This window comes from Rhipicephalus sanguineus, chromosome 10 (genome assembly GCF_013339695.2).
Source record: "Rhipicephalus sanguineus isolate Rsan-2018 chromosome 10, BIME_Rsan_1.4, whole genome shotgun sequence".
NCBI lineage: Eukaryota > Metazoa > Arthropoda > Arachnida > Ixodida > Ixodidae > Rhipicephalus > Rhipicephalus sanguineus.
In genome coordinates, this window is record NC_051185.1 from 112,610,597 (window position 1) to 112,628,924 (window position 18,328).

Below are 18,328 nucleotides of genomic sequence, written 5' to 3' on the forward strand. Positions count from 1 at the left end.
AAAAGCTGTTGAAATGCTGAAAAAAAGAAAAAAGAAAGATTGAGAAAATGCTGCTCCATATGCCTGGAAACTCTTGTCATTGGCTATATGCCATGGAATAACGATTTCAAACAACACAGATTTGCTAAGTGAATTCCGTGTGCCTTCAGTGTTTCGGTAGCGAATATTTGAAGCTGCCCTCGTGTACAGTGCTCAGGCACTGGTGACAGTTTAGAGCTAGGTAGTGCACTTTTCGTTCCCACCCTCTTTAGTTTGTGTCACGTTGATGTAATTTTGACACATACATCAGAGCCAGCGTTACCTTTAGTGGGCACATTTGTAGTGTCATGATGCAGTTATATTGAGCACTAGCACATACCATTCGTTATGCTATAAGTTTTGCTGTCATGTTGCAATCTGTCAGCGCAGTACATTCACTTCAGAAAGCATCAGGAGTAGGCTTGTGCGAATAGTAAATTTTAGGTTCGAAGTGAATAGTGATTTGGTCGAACAATGTCGAATCAAATTTGAATAGTATATATCACATATTATAAAAAAAAGAGCGTATTTGTCATCACCCAGCTAACCTGCGCAATATTTTTTAGAATTGAAACAAGGCATGTGCAAATGTCAATCTTTTTGGTTCAAAGGGAAGTGAAAGCAACTTTGAATAGTAGCAGGATTTGACTTTCCGTAAAATGCAAGTGATACTCTGTAAAATATGTTACATTTTAAAATTTATTATACTTAGAGCATATAAGCTGGTTTAACGAGCTTTTAAACTTAAGAAATGATAAATCGATAAGAGGGTAATATGTTCCTTTAACCTAGAAGTGGGGCTTTGCGGCAGTGCAGATTTCTCCTGGACAGGTGTGTTCACGGTATAACACCCCTTTATTGCAGTGAAACCACCTTTACAGTGGGTTAAATTCGGTTTATATATGTTTATTCGTTCATTTCGAATACTTCGAAATTTAGAATAACTTAAATTCATCTCGAAGCGAATTCAAATACTGTAATATTCGTTCGAATATTCTAAAGTCTGATCCATTACAATTGTTTCTCCTGTTCAGTGCAAAAAAGTTAAGGCTTTTCTGTAACACAGAAGTGATACTATGTACACCTACAAAAAAGGCAACACATGTGATGAATTCGAGTAACCTCCAATAGCAAGTGTGGTGGCACCCTCTGTCGTGAGTGCATGCAAAGTGCAAAGGCTGAGTCATGGACTGGTGTACATGTTGCATCTTAGGCTTGTGATGTATTGGCAGGTGATGACTTGCAGAGAGAGGGAATGTGTAAAATTGTTCGAATGCACATCCCGAAACATTTCATTTGTTCCCTCATATGATGGTGGACGTCACACTAGAGGTGGACCTAGAACACAAATGCATGCCCTCATGTTATAGTTGCAATTTCTTCCTTACTGCACCATGGCTGTTTACGAGCGTATCGCCAACTCACTGGGGGCATGGGCCATCTTTTGGGCAACTTAACATAAAAAAACGCCTACTGTATCTCCTGTAACAGGACCAAAGAACACACTTCTGCAATAGAATTATTAAAAGCAGTAAAGTGGCAAAGTGGTTATTTTTCGATTGGCACATTGTGCATAATGCTGGACTTTTCAGGTTGTGTGATGACTAAATGACAGTTCAATTGAATGGATTCACCGGTTCTCTTTTTGAAGAATTGCACTTCAGCACATGTTTCATTTATGAATTTCAAGTGGATCAGAGCTCAGGGCATGCACAGTTAAAAGGAAACGTAAGAGCAATAAAAAGTTGAGCTAGCTGGCAGGGATTTATCATAGAAAGAAGTCACATGTGCAACACAGGCACATTTGAATGCAAACACGCAACACAAAAGCCATTTCTGTTGTGTTGTTTCCATGTTCACACACTTAACATTTTTTTATGGGCAACCTAAGATTGCATTCACTTGCAAGGTAAAATAAAACATATGGTTGTCCCACAGTGCCTGAGGAAAATTTGGCAAAATAAGGGCTAATGATAATACACAGAATATTGTGCATTATACTTCCTGGCCTCAAAAGTGCTCATCTTGTAGCACAACATATTGTATAATATAGCAACGTATTGCATTTTAATTATTGGGAGTAACTATTTTCACAAAAAAATGCAATGTGATATACATGGTGTTTCAGCTAACTTGCGTATGTTGAATTGGCCCGGTATTAACGTGAGAGCATGAAAGAGCTCGTTTCGAATAAATTCTGCTACCGGTGTCAGTGTAGTTGATTGTGAGCGAAAAATCATCTTTTCCGTGACCAAAAAATCGAGAAAGATGAAAATAAAATAAATAATGAAAAACTTTGGTTCGAGTGAGGATCGAACCCAGGCCGTCTATGTGGCAGGCAGGTGTTCTGCCATATAGCCACGCTGTTGGTTGGAACTGCTTCAGAAAAAAAAACGCCAGGCCTGCGCAGAAAGCACAGCACAGTCACAGCTAAAGCTGGAAGAGTGGCATTTCTAGAGCCCGTTAGAAACTCTCTTGTGGCTACTAATACAAGTACATTAGCAACGTACCCACTACGCCACAAATCATAATTTTTGGGAAGTTGGGAAGCACCCACCACGACATTATTCGTTATTCTGTGGAGAAGCGAGGTACCATCTGTAAGGCATTATGTGCACTTTGTTGATGTGACGGTTGATGACGATGAAGAATTATGGCTGAGCCCTTTGTAATGGGTTGGAATCTTTAAACAACCCACTAGTTACGTAATTCATATTGTGTGACACCCGGTCGTTATTTAACTGTCCCACCACACTTTATAAGATACGTTAACCAGAGAAACGGAGAGCGAGAGAGAGAGTGAACTTTATTGAGAGCCTGAGGAAATGGATCATGAGAGCCTTATGGGCTTCCTTGGCAACCAATAGAAGTGCACTTGCGAGGAACCCACTACGCTATAAATCATAATATTTGTGAAGGAGGAAAGCAGCCCGTATGCAATTTTGCGTCATTTTGCGGAGAACCATGGTACTCGCTAAACACCTGTAAGGCATTACGTGCACTTTGTTGATACTGTGGCTGATGACAAATAAGAATTATCGCAGAGGCTTTTGTAATGAGTTGGAAGTATTCAACAACCTACTTGTTGCGCAATTCGCATTGTGTGATGCCCGGTTACAGAATTCGCGTTTGTGTGACGCCTGGTTGTTATTTTACTCTTCTACCACACTATATTACATACGTTAATGTGGTTCCTTCCCGACATGAAGCCTGTATAGGGTCTTTTTGCAATGCAGTTTCAAGCACCGGCATCGCTCTGAGGTAGAGCACTGGGCTCCCACGCAGAGGGCCCAGGTTTGAGCCTCGTTCCATCCTAGAAATTTTTTCTTATTTCCTTTTTTTTTCTTATTTCCTGCGATAGTGGTTACGGACACTGGTGGCGGACAACTACGGCGCCAAAAACGGCCATTGAAATGATCTCATAACAGCTTTCGCTGTAAAAAACGCTATATAAATGTCATGTAGTGGAAGGAGTCTCCTTAACGCACGTTATATGGCGTGGCAGAAGCGTAGAATTGTGCCAGGTGTCAAAACATGTGAATTGTCAACGAGTGGGTGTTTTAAAGGCCCATCCATTACAAAGCGCTCCTACATGTTTAATCATCATCAGCTGCAAAAACATCAACAATGTGAGCAGCAGCATAAGTTATAGAGTTGCTTTACGGGCGCATATAATGGGTCCTTCGCTGATTCGCAAAAGGAAGAATTATGGCGTAGTGGGCACCTGACAACTGTACTTGCAGTAGGCATTCTAGGATAGTTTGAAACGGCCAATGTTACGCGCACAGTCATTCGTTTCCTTACGGCACGGTTGAGGCATGCACCGAGAACCGAAGCCAGGCTAGCAAAATGTTAACAGCGCAAGAACAAAAGGAAGGGACGAGACAACAAAGGCGCTCTTTACCTTTGTTGTCTCGTCCCTTCCTTTTGTTCTTGCGCTGTTAACATTTTGAAATGAATCCACACCAACTTGCCCAAGCGTCAACCCAGGCTAGCAATTGAGAAGGCGATGCGCACGGGGCCCAATTGCACTATCGCGTTCTACTCTTGAAGGCGAAGCTGAAGCGTCCTCCAAGTTTTTGTTCTGAGCCGCACACAGCATGTCAGGATATTTTTTCCAATCTGCTAAACTGAGTAATTAACAAAGATTGTTTAATTAACTTTTCAATTAGTAACTCTATAAAAAAATCTTCGATGCAATAGTTGTTGCACTTGTTCTGAAATGTTGAAATATTTCACCAAGGCTAAGATAGCTGCCAATCCCACAAGCTGGATAGTTAACGAAGATTGCTTAATTAACCTTCAAAATAGAAACTGTAATGAAAAGTATTCAGTAGAAAAGTTGTAACGTTTGTTCAGCAACATTGGACTATTCCATCTATGCCAATAAGGTAGCGGGACTGTAACTTTTTTGCAGGTGTTCCTAGGAGTGCACGAAATTAAAAAGTATACTTGTTGCAAGTCAGCTGAAACACCTTGCATTATATTCTTGTTTATTACTCTATGTTTGTGTGTATATTTATCAAGCATGTACGTTTCATCCCATTAAACCAGCTGGAAGTGAGCTCTTTTCTGTGCTCTATGCTTGGCTGTTCTTACTGCAACAATCGATTGAACAGTTTTACCATTTTTGTTCGCAGGAGTGCCCACGTGTGTCTGCTGGTGGCAAACTCTGAAGGGAGTTTCGGTTGCTGTCGTTGGCACAGAGGTGAGTTTGAGTACGTCAACGTGAGGCAATGTCTGGAGGCCCAGGTGTTCTTAGGTAGAGTTGGTGAAACGCAGGGCCGTACCCAGGAATTTTTTTCGGGGGGTGTTTGTGCGTTGAACGGCCAATTTTGGCAACTTGTGGTCGCTGTGAAGGCATGCAAATATTTGACTATCACCCGAAAAGTTAAAGAATGGAAAAATTTCGGGGGGTGTCAGAACCCCCTCAACCCCCCCTTAGTTACGGCCCTGGTGCAACGATTTCTTTAGATCTTGGAGACATCAATCTCCTTTTGTTAGGTGACAGAAAAATGAGAGCTGTTAATGATAATTGTTGGGGTTTTATGTCTCAAAACCACGATATGATTATGAGAGATGCCGTATTGGAGGGCTCCAGAAAGTTCGACCACCTGGGGTTCTTTAACCCTTTGAGGGTTGAAATTTTTCACGAAATGCAGTCCAAAAATGTGTGCTTCTTTATTGCTGAAATAAGTTCTTCAGACGTTCTATTTAAGAAAAAAATTGTCTAACATTTTTTTGCGTGCCCGTAAGGTGGCAGAAAAATCATTTTTGTGGTTACGTACACATGGTTTATTTGTAGTAACTTCAAGCAAAATCCTAAAAGAAAAAAAAACACATATACAATTTTTTATAAATACAAATTATGCATTGTATTAAACATAGATCTCAGACATACAAAGATAAGGGCACCAGTTAGTACTTTCCCGATCAAAAATGTCCATGCTCCCCAAAACAGGAAACGCAACCACGGCGGCATCGTTCGTGTAATTTAGTGCCGCACGGAAAGAGATGTAATCACGCCCTGGGGAGCAATAAACGAGTGGGTCACAAGTGGTCACCCTTTTAGAGATTAGAAACCAGACAGCTAGTATCAGCTTTGCGGGCACGAGAAGCGATAACCACCCGAAGGACGAAACCGAAACCAGCTACACTGCGTGCGTGCGTTCCGATGTGCAAGTGAAAACCGCCGCGCTGCTATCGAAAGCAAAAAAAAAAAAAACCAGATACATCTACTTATGAAAAAAAATTCCACGTATTCCTGAAGGGTGGCAGCACATGCCAAGCAAGAGAAATGATTGAAAATGGCACGCTCTTTAAACATACAGGCAATGCCGTACATGTATGGTGCCTTTGGTAAAGCCTGTTAGGTGATGCTGTACATATATGGTGAAAACCCTCAAAGTGTTAACGTGCACCTAAATCTAAGCACATGGGCCTCTAGCATTCTGCCTCCATTGAAATGTGGCACCCGCGACTGGGATTTGATCCTGCGACCTTCGGGTCAGCAGTTGAGCACTATAACCACTAGACCACCATGATGGATACTGTTGGCATGAACACATGCCATTTGTTTTTACTGTTAGCACAAGGGAAACGCCTCAGTGTGTGCATAGTCCTGTGTTAGGGGGACACCATGGCCTGATGGTGCCCATTACAAAATAATAATAATAATAATAATAATAATAATAAGATGAGAGTTTGCGTGCAGAAAAACTGCCTGATTTATTTCGAGTGAACTGTGGATTTCGACTTTACATACTTTACTAAAGTTGAAACATTGTTCACAGCATTTTAACTTTAGTAAAGTATGTAAAGCTCTTTGCATCACTTCGATCGAAAGACACGAGCATCAACATGCTGCTTGCAAAATAATAAATGCTGAAAACCGGAGTTTGACTTTGCACATAAAACTGATATCACAGTTTTTACAACTGCATCTGTAAGATCTTATCAGTAAGATAAATCTGATATGTATAAATTTATAGCTTATGTGACATTGTTACAGTATTTATGAAGGTTTTGCAAAAGCCCTACTAAGAGATTTGTGGTATATTATGGAGCAGTGCGTAATGTCCAAATTTTGTCTGCTTGAACCATTCGGTGAAGTTTACAGAGTTTAAGTGCAGTTTTTTATCACTTAGTGAGGGGTGTGAACTTGATTATTTAACATTTAGTAACTTTTTTGGTTTTACAAGAACTGTTGTAAAAATCTTTTGATAGCATAACTTGAAATTGACTTCCTATGGTTGCCAAACTTTCACTTTTAAATCAAACAAATCATGCCTAAATAGGCGGAATGGCTTTTGAAAAATGTACGTTTTCTGATGTATACGACCTCATGAGCTAAAGCATCTTCTTAGAGACACCTCAGATATGTGGAACCGCATATGTGTTGCTCAGATTAAGGTTACAATGTGAGCTTTAGCGCATTTGCTGGAGTGACAAACAACAGTGATATTTGAAAGAGCCACATCTGTGGTCACATGGCTGACAAGGAACTTTTCTTGATTGAAGATTGCATTGTTAACATCCTATTTAATTTTGGTTCTGTATAAACAAATCTAATCAAGTTGTGAACCATCGCAAAGCAATACATGGCTATGAAAGGTTGTATACTGAGGGCTTCCAGGTTTGTTCTTGCTAAAAATGCCTAAATCAAAGTACACGGGCGTCCTTGCATTTTGCCCACATTGGAACGTTTCCATAGTGGCTGTGAACTGAGTGTGTGACCACATGCTTAGCAGTGAATTGCCGTAGATGCAAATAAGTCTGTCTCTATCAACTGCTATGTTGTGCAGCCATTTGACGTTGCACTGTGCTTACCTTGCCGAGTGTGTGTGTGTGCCCACTATTGTACCAATGCGATCGATGGCTTCTAAATTTTGTCGCATTCGTTGTCTTGCAGCTGGGAGAGCTGCGCTTTGTAGACCTGCAAGGAAAGACTCAGCTGGCTTCCACGGCCATTGGGCACGCTATCGTGGATGTGCACGTCGTGAGCGCCGTTCGCAACATCACCCACCTTCTTGTGAGTGGCTGCTCTCTGCTCACTCACTTCTTTTAACGTTTTCTGCTCTACCATATGAGTAGTCTTGGAGCCAAATCTTTTTCCTTTGTAGTCCACTGGCACATGCAGTTCCCAGAACTTTGAAAGTGCTGGTCGGTTTGTTACATCGTTACCTTATTTTTTATTGTATGCCCTCAACATTTTACTCTTACCTACATTCTCCACAGACCTGGTGGTGAGAAATGGCAGCTTGCATTGTGAAGGCCTGTTTCCTATCATCTGTACTTTTATATTTTTAATGAAGGATAATTAAACTAATATAAAACACACAAGACTGATAGAAAGACTTAAGCAAGTCTAGAACTTGGTGTTATCCCTATGGTTTTCTTTCGGATGCGTGTGTTTTACACTATAACTGAGAGTTGGTGAAGTTGGTGACTGTTCGTGGTGAAATTGCAAGGCACACAAAAGACACGTACAAAGTGAAGTGAGCGATCAGTTAAAAGTTCAGAACCTGTTTGTTTACTTCACTGTGCATGTTGTACATGCTGGAATCTTAACACGTGCTATACTTTAGTTCGGCCGCTTTAATGATATGCCGGTTAGCCTGAACATCTGCCCTTCTAGAATTCATGATTAGGCTGCTGCTGTTGCCACAGGAACTTCCTGATTGGATATTCGGACTCGTCAGTGCCTGCATTGGATGCTTCTGAGACACTGCATTGTGTACCAATTAACTTCACTGAATGCAGCATGTAGACAGCACCTTATTCCCATTAGTGAGAAAGGAACTTGTAAACTAGAACACATGTTCTTCAAACAATTGATTAACAATCCTTGCCTAAACTTTCAGGATATTTTCCTATAAAAATAAACCAACTTTAGCAGTGTCTTCTCAATGTGTGTTTTCATGTTCATATTTAAGGGCCCTTACATTTGCATTGTTATCAAGCATGCGTGCTGCATGAGCAGTACTGTTTGCATGTGCCGCTCTCTTGCTTATCATGACCAGTCATGTGAGCTTTTCTGTCGAGTTATAAGACCAGTAACACTGATCAATCAACGTTCTTTTGTTCTGCCACTTCTGCCGGTTCCTTTACCACAACGTTCATGTGCCTACTCGAAGGCAAAAAAATCTAACAGATTGCACGGTGCGTTTTTACCCAAAGAGAAAGAAATTTCACATTTGAGACACGTACTGACCTCTCAACGTAGACTCGTCCAACCTATTAAGCAAAGCACTTGAGCAAGCTTCCGCATTATGCTTCTGTGGTCAGCTAAAATCACTGGGCACTCATTGGCAGGTACCGCTGTTTGGTTATACACTCAGACCTCATTATAACAAAGTCACATCTGCCACGAAAATAACTTCGTTATATCCGAAAATTCGTTATAAACGATTATTTGTAACACTGTATCTATGACAAGACTATATTTCATTTACTTCGTTATAACCGATAATTCGTTATATCCGTGTTCGTTATATCGAGGTTTGAGTGTATCTGCTGTTTAATTCCTCTCTTTCCACTCCTTGAACTTGCGCTCAACATAGGCCTTGTGACACGTGTGCAACGCTTGCTGAAGACTATGTCTCATGCCAAGCTTGTAATTGAAGTCAATGGGCTTACTATGTGTGATGTGATTAACTCTTTCGCAAACAGGTGACCGACATCGACCGACAGCACTGGCATCTGCTGCTGGAGGACAAAGCCAGCAATCACGACTGGCTCCGGGGCGGTCACTTGCCGGTTATCACCACTGTTGGTGCTGCCGGTGCTGCCACGTCCGAGTGGCGACTGTGGTCATCGACAGACCGTGAAGACTCAATGGCAGGGCAAGGTGTGTTGCCCATTCTTGGTGTTTGAACTGTCTAGGCTACTGCTGAAGCATGGCACCTTCTGTGAGGCAGTAATTTCGCGTAAAGTGTTGTGGTTGCATGCATTGCATGTTTTGCACTGCATTTCATGTGTGCTACAGCTTGAACGGAGCCATGGTGTTGCGATTATGAGCGCAATGTCACGGTTTTAATCCCAGGTACAGTGTCCACATTTACATATGGGTGCAACATCGAAATGCTCGTGTACCATGCATTGCGTAAACGTTAAAGAACCCGTGGTCGTCAGAATTAATCCGGACTATCATATTCAAGTTCGAGTTTTGTCGTGTAAAACTCTAGATTTTTGTGTGTTTTGTGCAAAAGTAATTACATATGAGGGCTAACAGTACTGATCATTGCATCACTTCTCCAAAATAAGTCACTGGATCCTTTGTACATGCTGAAATGCCACGACAGCCTTGAATAATTAGTGTGTCTGTGGCTTCACATAATTTTATTTGCAGTTGGATTACTTACCTGAACAACATTTGAATCTGTGATACAAACCTGGCTGATGTGAATTTTGGTCCGATACGAATTCATAAAGTTCCCCGGCTGAATGTCATTGTGTCCAATGGGCAAAAATTCGGATGCTCCGAACACTTTTCCACGTTGTGATGGGTGATTCGAACTTGTGCACCGAAGCCGCCAAGCGATGGGCGACAGCAGCATGCTCCACAAGTTCCGGAAGTACGTGCGTGGCCAGCATTCATGGACTGAAAACAAAACTACCGTTTGCCGCAACCACTGCACACAGTAATGCTGAAACCACAGTCGCTACCGACACGGTCATGTATGGAGACGACAAAACCCTAAAAGTGCACGCGCAACCAACGCTCACTGAGTCAAAGCGATGCTGCTTGCCGCAGCAGCTGCGGACAAAACCAGGGTAGACGCGATCATAGGTAACAATGACTCAGTTCTGAAGGCATGTGCTCGGCTAGCACAGGAAAATTGAAAGCAGAACTACTGCAGCTGCTGTGCATGAAACCGTGGCCGCTATCGACAGATCAGCGATAGCGACTAAGCAGCTCCGAAAGTACGCGGCTAACGTGGTGGTAGAATAAAGGCAGTGAAGTCGTAAAAAGGTGCAGAGTGCTTTAACATTCTTGTGGTTTGCTTAGGACTACGATGGAGTGCACTTCAGCTCTTGGTTTTCAATTTTCTTCTAGGGAATCTTTGACGCTCGCGTTTGTGGCAGCCAGCTGAGCCAGCTGTGTTGTGCTTTATTGGTCTGTTTGTGTGTGTGTCAGAAAGACAAGTGTGAGTTCATTCTATGGAAATAGATGAGGTTTGAAAACGGGTTTTGCTACTTTTTGATTTTGGATGATACGAATATTTTCACTCCACTTTGAGGTTCATAACACTGAGATTCTACTGTATTCAGCTTACTGAAAGACGTTGGCTCCAAGAAATTTGTCAGGCTTCAGGTGTGAAAATTCTCATTAGGATCGCATGATCAACATCCTTATGATCAAGGCAGCAGTCTGAAATGTCTCTGTGGCTTTTTTTAGGGTTTCTGCTTCTTCATTATGTGCACCAGTGATGTCCACTCGCATTGACAGATGTGCCATTGTTGTGGAATAGTATTTACTCGAATCTATGCCGGCCCCGATTCTAAGCTGACCCCCGAAATTCGCAAGGCCAGAAAAAAAAAAACTTAATCATTGTACTCGAATCTAAGCCGAACCCCCCCCCCCACTTTCACACATCGTATTTTCAAAAAAACATCGGCTTAGATTCGAGTAAATACGGTAGGTTATCAGGCGTTTGGAAATCAGGTTAAAGTGTCACTGAAACAAAAAATGACCTTGATATCCTTCTGAGGTCAACACTTTAACTATCCTAATTGTTATTCTTTAGCTCTTGGAGCACAGATAGTTAACAATTGTTGCTCTAGACGTTCTCCCAGTTGCTTTATGGGACAGGGGATGACAATATTGGGGACATCTCTGAAAGCAGAAGCAATCTCCGTCTGCCTCATCAAGAGGGATCTGTAGAAATGCCTTCTTAGTTTCAGCAGTTGTACCAGTCATGAAGTGTCAAAATCGAAGGAAGGGAGGCAATGCCAGAATTAAAACTTGTCCCTACCTGCAAGTTCTCATTCAACCTCTTTTGCACGACACGATGCATCGGACATGATGCCAGCTTTATTGTGACTCTGTCCACCCATAATATCGGCCCTGTGTGAAAAGTGCTAAATATATCGGTCGTTTGTTGGTTTCATCAAAAGCACTGTCCTCTCTGTGCCCTCTTGGAGGTACTGGGCAATCACTTTTGTTGTAGTATGCGTGCTTGGCAGAATGACTTGGCAAAATTTTGCAAAAGCAGTTGCTTCAACCTTTGCTGAGCAATGTATAGGCTTTCCAAGGGGTCAGCTTACTGCTGCCGAAATAGAGAGATGGCATATGCCGTTGCTGATGGTTATCTCTTCACATTTACAAAGAAGGGGCCAAGACTCTTATAGCTGCGTCTAGTCTTCAAAATTTTGGCCGAGTTTTATTTACTTATAATGCACCGGTGGATGAGTGTAGCACAAAGACACTGGGACCAATTATCAATTTGCGTGTTATAGAATTTGAACTGGTCCCGCCAAGCCTTGTCTCAGTGGTTTTCAAATTGGATTCATTCACATTTACTCTACCAGATACGATGTTCCAATAAATGTGTGACTCTATTGAAACGGCGATGGTGCCTCTGTCTCAGGGGTCACATGAAACTGTGGGGTCTGAAGATATCGCTGCTCTCGGAACACACGGACACAGTAGACGCTGTTGGGCAACCAACACGTTTACATTTATTAACTTGCTTTTTTACATACGGCAAGCTCGCCTGCCGAATCTGATACACAACTAGTAACACGTTAAGTAACCTTATACAATGCTTATACAATAACCGGAAAACAACACACACCCAAGATAACATAAGACATACAATGCACCGCGAATGTGGTGTCACTGATGTACGACTCACCACAAGGGGCCCGCGGGAAACGAGCCATGGTATCGTTCCGCACGTACCCACGGCGAGAGATGTCCATCCACGCACGCCGCCATACCCAAAGAGAGACCCGCTGCTGTTCTCTGTCTGCCGGCCTAGCTTCTCTCGCAGGCGGCGCTGCCGGCACCACCGCGCTAACCCTAACTCGCGCGAACACAGCGCCACTGCTCGCTTGGGAGCCATTCAGCCTAACTGCGGCCATGAGGCGCAAACGGCTTTACAGGGGGTGATAGCACCCCCATAAAACGAAGCAGTTTTCCTATTAAAATGCATTGCGTCATATCATGGACCGCCTTGTCCAGAGAAGGAGTTGGCTGGCATATCTTATATTTTGAATTATTGATATATCAAACTATCTCGCTATCTCCTTCAAATTTGACACAACGTCTGGGTTTGACTGTGTATAGCATTTAATTGAGCGCTTCAAAAAGTGTTTTGGTTCGCACGGATTCCAGCACGTGTATTGAATCGATGTAATTTAGATGTTGCATAGTGACTTATTGAAAAGCACGCAAGTCTTCTTTTTTTGTCCTTGTTATTTTCTGCTTTTCACTCAGTCACTATGTAACTTTGCCAACCCGCCCAACTTGCCGCACTTGTGAATTTAAATGTGTTGCACCTCTTTGGGTTAGAATGAAACTGATCGATTGCAGACAACAGTCCACCCCAGCAACCTCGTCGTGTGTCCAAGCTCGGCCGGGACACGCTCCTGGACAAGCAGACTGTCCAGGGTCGCCAGTGTCTGCTCGTGCTGGACGCAGCCTCGGGCCAGCTCGAGGTGAGGGTCCACTTGCTTCCTGTACCTATTCTGCGGTGACATATTAATGCGGTAGCATTGAAGAGCTTGTTTCACAGAAATTCTAGTGGCAGCATCGTTGGTTGTGAACGAAAAAGCGGTGTTGTCCGTGAGTGAAAATTTGAGATAGATGCAAATAATACAAATATTCGGTCCAGATGAGAATCAGACCCAGGCCTTCTGCGCGGCAAGCAGGTGTTCTACCACGAAGCCTCGTGCTTAACGAATTTTGGTTGCAGAGCGAACTTGGCACAAGGACACGAGAAGGAAGACGACACATGCAGTGCTACCAGCAACAACGTTAATTTTTCCAGACCCGCATTGCCCTAAGTACCTCTACCTCAGCAGCAACCACAGGTCACGTGATGATAACAACCGACATGTGTGAGAGAATCACCTAGCTAACAACAACATAACATAACATAACGCTACGTGTGTCGTCTTCCTTCTCGTGTCCTTGTGCCAAGTTCGCTCTGCAACCAAAATTCGTCATGGCTTACCAACAAGCCGACTTCGCAACTCTCGTGCTTAAATCTGCCTCGTAAAAAAGCGCTATAAGAATCTCATCTAGGGGGAGGAGTCACCTGCATGTAATATTGTGTGGCAGAATCATAGAATCGCACCAGGCGTCAAAACATGTGAATTGCGCAACCCATTACAAAGTACGCAGCTGCGCTGGTGCGCGTGGCACCTTACAGACTTGTAATGGATGGTTCGCCAGTTTGCAAACGAAAGAATTATGGCATAGTGGGCACTTCACAACTGGACGTCCACTAGGCATTCTAGGATAGTTTGAAACAGCCAATTTTACGTGCACAAACGTTCCTCAGCTTGCAGCACGGTTGAAGGCGATGCGCATGAGGCCTGATTACGCTATTGCATTCTACCCTCGAAGGTGAAGCTCAAGTGTCCTCCAAGTTTTTCTGCCGCTTTTATGACTTATTCTACGGCCTTGATGCTAGCGTCCTGCGAAACATCAAAAGATAGTGCAATCGGCCCACATTTTTACGAGAGCAAGCAATACAGCTTTGTTGCATAATACACAGAGAACCTTAGCATCACTGCTCTCATTTAACTCTTGAAATGAAGGGGACTTATCCATCATCGTTGTAGCTTGCACTAGCACTGGATTGGCACTTGAGAGCTCTTGACTTGTGCTTGACAGAACTTGACTAACACTTGACTAAGGTGAACCTTTCCTCACTAAACAATCGACACACAATCAATAAACACTTACCAATGAAATGAAATACTTATCACTACTTACCAACAATGAAATGTGGCAATGTAAAGTGATAAGTGACCTCGATAAAAGATCAGATTGCCGTATCAGAAACGGCTGATCGCCGAGAAGCCCTTGATTGAGATGGCATCAGTTATTGGAAAATTGCACATGCAAATATGCTTGTGACTGGTGCACCTTTGAGGGCCTCATTTGTGTACACTTGCATTTCTGTTCCGGTTTTTCATGAACTATGCCGCCACCGCCACCAAAATCCATAACTCATAGAAGCGTTGCTTGATGCCTTGAAGCAGATCTCACACCTCTGTCTATGCAACTATTTTACTGGGCACTGTGATGGTACCGGTAATGCTGGGAGATATGGGAACTTTGGCTTGTCTCGGCCTGAAGTGCAGCTGGGCTGTGCAAATAAAGGCCGTTGTAAGAAGTCTTGTTTTTCTCATAACGCACCTTGTTCGCTCACTTGATAATATGACTGGTACTAAAAAAGAACGAAAATCAAGTGTACAAATGAATGTACCACGCAGTGAGTACTATGGACCTTGGTCCTTTCTCTATAGTTAGTTATGGATCACCAGTACTGTTCATATTTAATACTCTTTCAAATTCTCCTGTGCGCACTTTAAAAAAAAAATAATGCAAGATTTGATAAAATTATTAGCAAACATACTTTGCAGGCTGCTCCCAACCTCTGCCTTCAGAATGTCCCTATTCACCAATAAAGATGTCACCCCCTTCCCAGCATTCACTTGTATACAAAAGAACTAAGGGGGTTACGTAATTTGCTCTCTAGGTATTTGTGATTTAGTACATTCTCTATGGAGTAACTTCCCTGATGTTTGCAAAATGTTTGGAATACGAGAAGCGTCAACAGATTGTATGACCTAGCTAAACGACACTTTGATGCATGTGCAGCTTTTGAAGTCTCCCTCTATTCAGCATACACCTCAGGTGGTGAACTCTGTCCAGGAGTCTGTGGTGCTGATTGCAATGATGAATGGAGCGTGCATTTGTGCAGAGGACATTTAATTAATGCTTGTGTGCAACAATGCTGGCCAGTTGATGTTGATACTAGGAAATTGATAATTAAACACAGAAAAAATGAAGGGGGGTTCAACTTACCATGCAGAGATTTGAAACAAAGGTTGTTTGTGAGTGTGATCTTATGAACTAAAGTGTGTGCCACATTTTTTTATTCTTTTATAGGATAGTCCCACAAACTGCACTGGTCGGGCCTGAGTGAATATTTGAGCACTTCAAATATTCAAACAACATTATTGTCTTTGAATTCACTTTGACACTAACTTATAATTTCAAAATGTTAGAGTATTCAAAATGAACAAATAGACATATTTTATCACATGTAACCTGTCTGAAATGGTGGTTTTACTGTAGCGTGGGGCTGTGATGCCGCAAAACCACCGATTGAGTATAAATCCGCACTGCCACGAACCCACACTTCATGGTTAAGTGAGCATATACATATACCTGCACCATGATGAATTGCATATTAAAGTTTAAAAGAGTGTTATATGGGTTTATGTGGGGTAAGTATAGCAAATTTTAAAGCATTATGTATTTTGCCACTTATAATTTGCACCCTACTATTTAAATCCTGCTACTATTGGAATTTGGTTCAATATTAATGCATACTAATTGCCATTTGCTTTGAACCAAAAAAGTGATATTCACACAAGCCCAGCGCTGACAAGTGTGCAGTTTCTCATGTGGGTAAATAAGGGGAGGCAGCCTCTTCTTGTTCCCTAGCTGTTCGTGCCACTGAGTCTCTGTGATTCCTGTCATTGTGGCACTCACGATTATTGTCTCCACACAGCTTTACGACGGTGGGGATGTGGCCCGTCGAGCGTCGTGCCTGTACAGTGTGCCCGTGACAGGTGCGCGCCGTGTGGTGTTGACGGACCAGCTGCTCGTTGTGGCCGCTGGTGGGGAGAGTGGATCACCCGACACCCAACTGCACCTGTTCTCCAAAAGTGCCCTTGATTTCGCCAGCATCAGCACAAAAAAGGTTGGAGCAAGTTCGTTTTCGTTTGCGCACTCATCTGTGCTTGTGTTTCTTTGTGCATGAGAGGATAGTGTTTTAAAGAAAAATAAAAGGAAGTAATACGGTTCATTTTCTGCCATTATGACTGCAATTTTTCTCCTTCATCTCATGCATGCGTTTTATCGTTTGAACCCCTGGCTCATCGATGCACGCTTGAGCATATCACATGGCTACATAAGATTGTACATGGCCGCAGTTGCATTCAAGTGCCAATTTCTTTCAGTCATTTCTAGGATTGTGCGAATATTCGAGCACTTCGAATATTCGAAAGAATAATACAATATTCGAATTCACTTCGATTTGAATTTAAATTATTCGAAATTTTGAAGTATTCGAAATGAACGAATAGGTGTATATTAGGCCCCTTGTAACCCCCCCTGTAAAGGTGGTTTCACTGCAGTGGAAGGGTGCTGTACCGTGAATACACCTTTCCAGGGAAAATTTGCACTGCCGCGAAGTCTCACTTTAAGGTTCAATGAATATGTTACCCTTACATCGATTCATCATTTTTTAAGTTTAAAAGCTTGTTATACCGGCTTATATGCTCTAAATATAGTACATTTTAAAACGTAACGCATTTTACTGGTCATCACTTGTGTTCTCCCGAAAGTCAAATCCTGCTCCTATTCAAAGTTGCTTCCACTTCCTTTGAACCAAAAAGAATGACATTTGCAGGTGCCTTGTTTCAGTTTTAAAAAAACATTGTGCAGGTTGGTTGGGTCATGACAAATATGCTCATTTTTCTTTATAATATGTGATTTATACTATTCGAATTCAATTCGAAATTATTCGACCAAAATCACTGTTCGCTTCAAATTTGCTTTGAACGTAAAATTTACTATTCGCACAAGCCTAGTCATTTCACTAGGCGTGCCATGTGCCAATCCCACCCACTTAATATTGTTCCTTTTCAGCCATTTGTAATTTGTCCTAAGTATTCTTTTTTTCCAAGCGTTGTCGTCGTTTGGAATAGCCCAGATGGTTCCTTGCGGGAAAGACCAAATGAGCAGTTGGTGGAAGAATTGCGTGACTACATTTTGTGATGCTTTTAAAATGCACAGTATGATTGTTGTTTGATCTGCTAACTGTTGTACCCACTCCCAGGTGCGTAGCCGGGGGTTGGGGGAGGCTTATGGGGCTTCAGCCCCTCCCCCCCTCCCCCCTGGAATTTTTTGTATTGTCATGTACCGCTGACCGAAACAGCGACCTGCGCTGCTAATCATCCTGGATTTTTTCTAGAATTCCTTCTCACAGTCGAAAAGGCACTTTGTTGCAAACATTGCTGACCCCTGGTGGTCCTTTATCTCTCTGTGCAGCGCATGACTGTCAGAAATATGTGACTAACAGCACATAAAAGAACAAGGGAGCAGGAACACAGAAACACACAGGAACACAGAAACACAGCACTCGTCTGTGTTTCTTCCTGGTCCCTTGCCCTTTTTTGCGCTGTTAGTCACATAATGGATCACCAACTTACCCAAAGATTTACTCTCTTATGTCATAAATACTCCATAAACAGAGGTGTAGCGCCACGCATTGCCATTTTGTCCTGTCACCTTTTGACAGCCCATGCTACCTTTTGACATCCATCCATCCATCCATACTACCTTTTTACAGTAATCAGAAAAACACTAATACTTAATGGATAGAAATTTAGAAACTGTCTAATCAGACGTTGTGCAAACCAGTGTACAACTTTCACATTGTAATTTTTGCCCAGCTTCGTTGCTTCAGAAGTTAGTTAATTAAAGTGGCCTAATTAAGCAATTAATGAGAACACAAAAATAGTCTGACGTACTCCAGGCAACAGTCAGCAACATGCA

At 42.4% G+C, this 18,328-nt stretch overlaps 1 protein-coding gene across 1 annotated transcript in view; it reads left to right on the forward strand.

Annotated features, from left to right (window-relative positions):
• LOC119372285 (uncharacterized) overlaps positions 1-18,328 on the forward strand; it is a 115,835-nt gene that overhangs the window by 9,618 nt on the left and 87,889 nt on the right. The window contains exons 4-8 of the mRNA XM_037642761.2: positions 4,659-4,726; positions 7,430-7,549; positions 9,190-9,367; positions 13,058-13,182; positions 16,278-16,469. Coding sequence (XP_037498689.1) covers positions 4,659-4,726; positions 7,430-7,549; positions 9,190-9,367; positions 13,058-13,182; positions 16,278-16,469 — 683 coding nt within the window. The remainder of the gene's footprint in view (positions 1-4,658; positions 4,727-7,429; positions 7,550-9,189; positions 9,368-13,057; positions 13,183-16,277; positions 16,470-18,328) is intronic.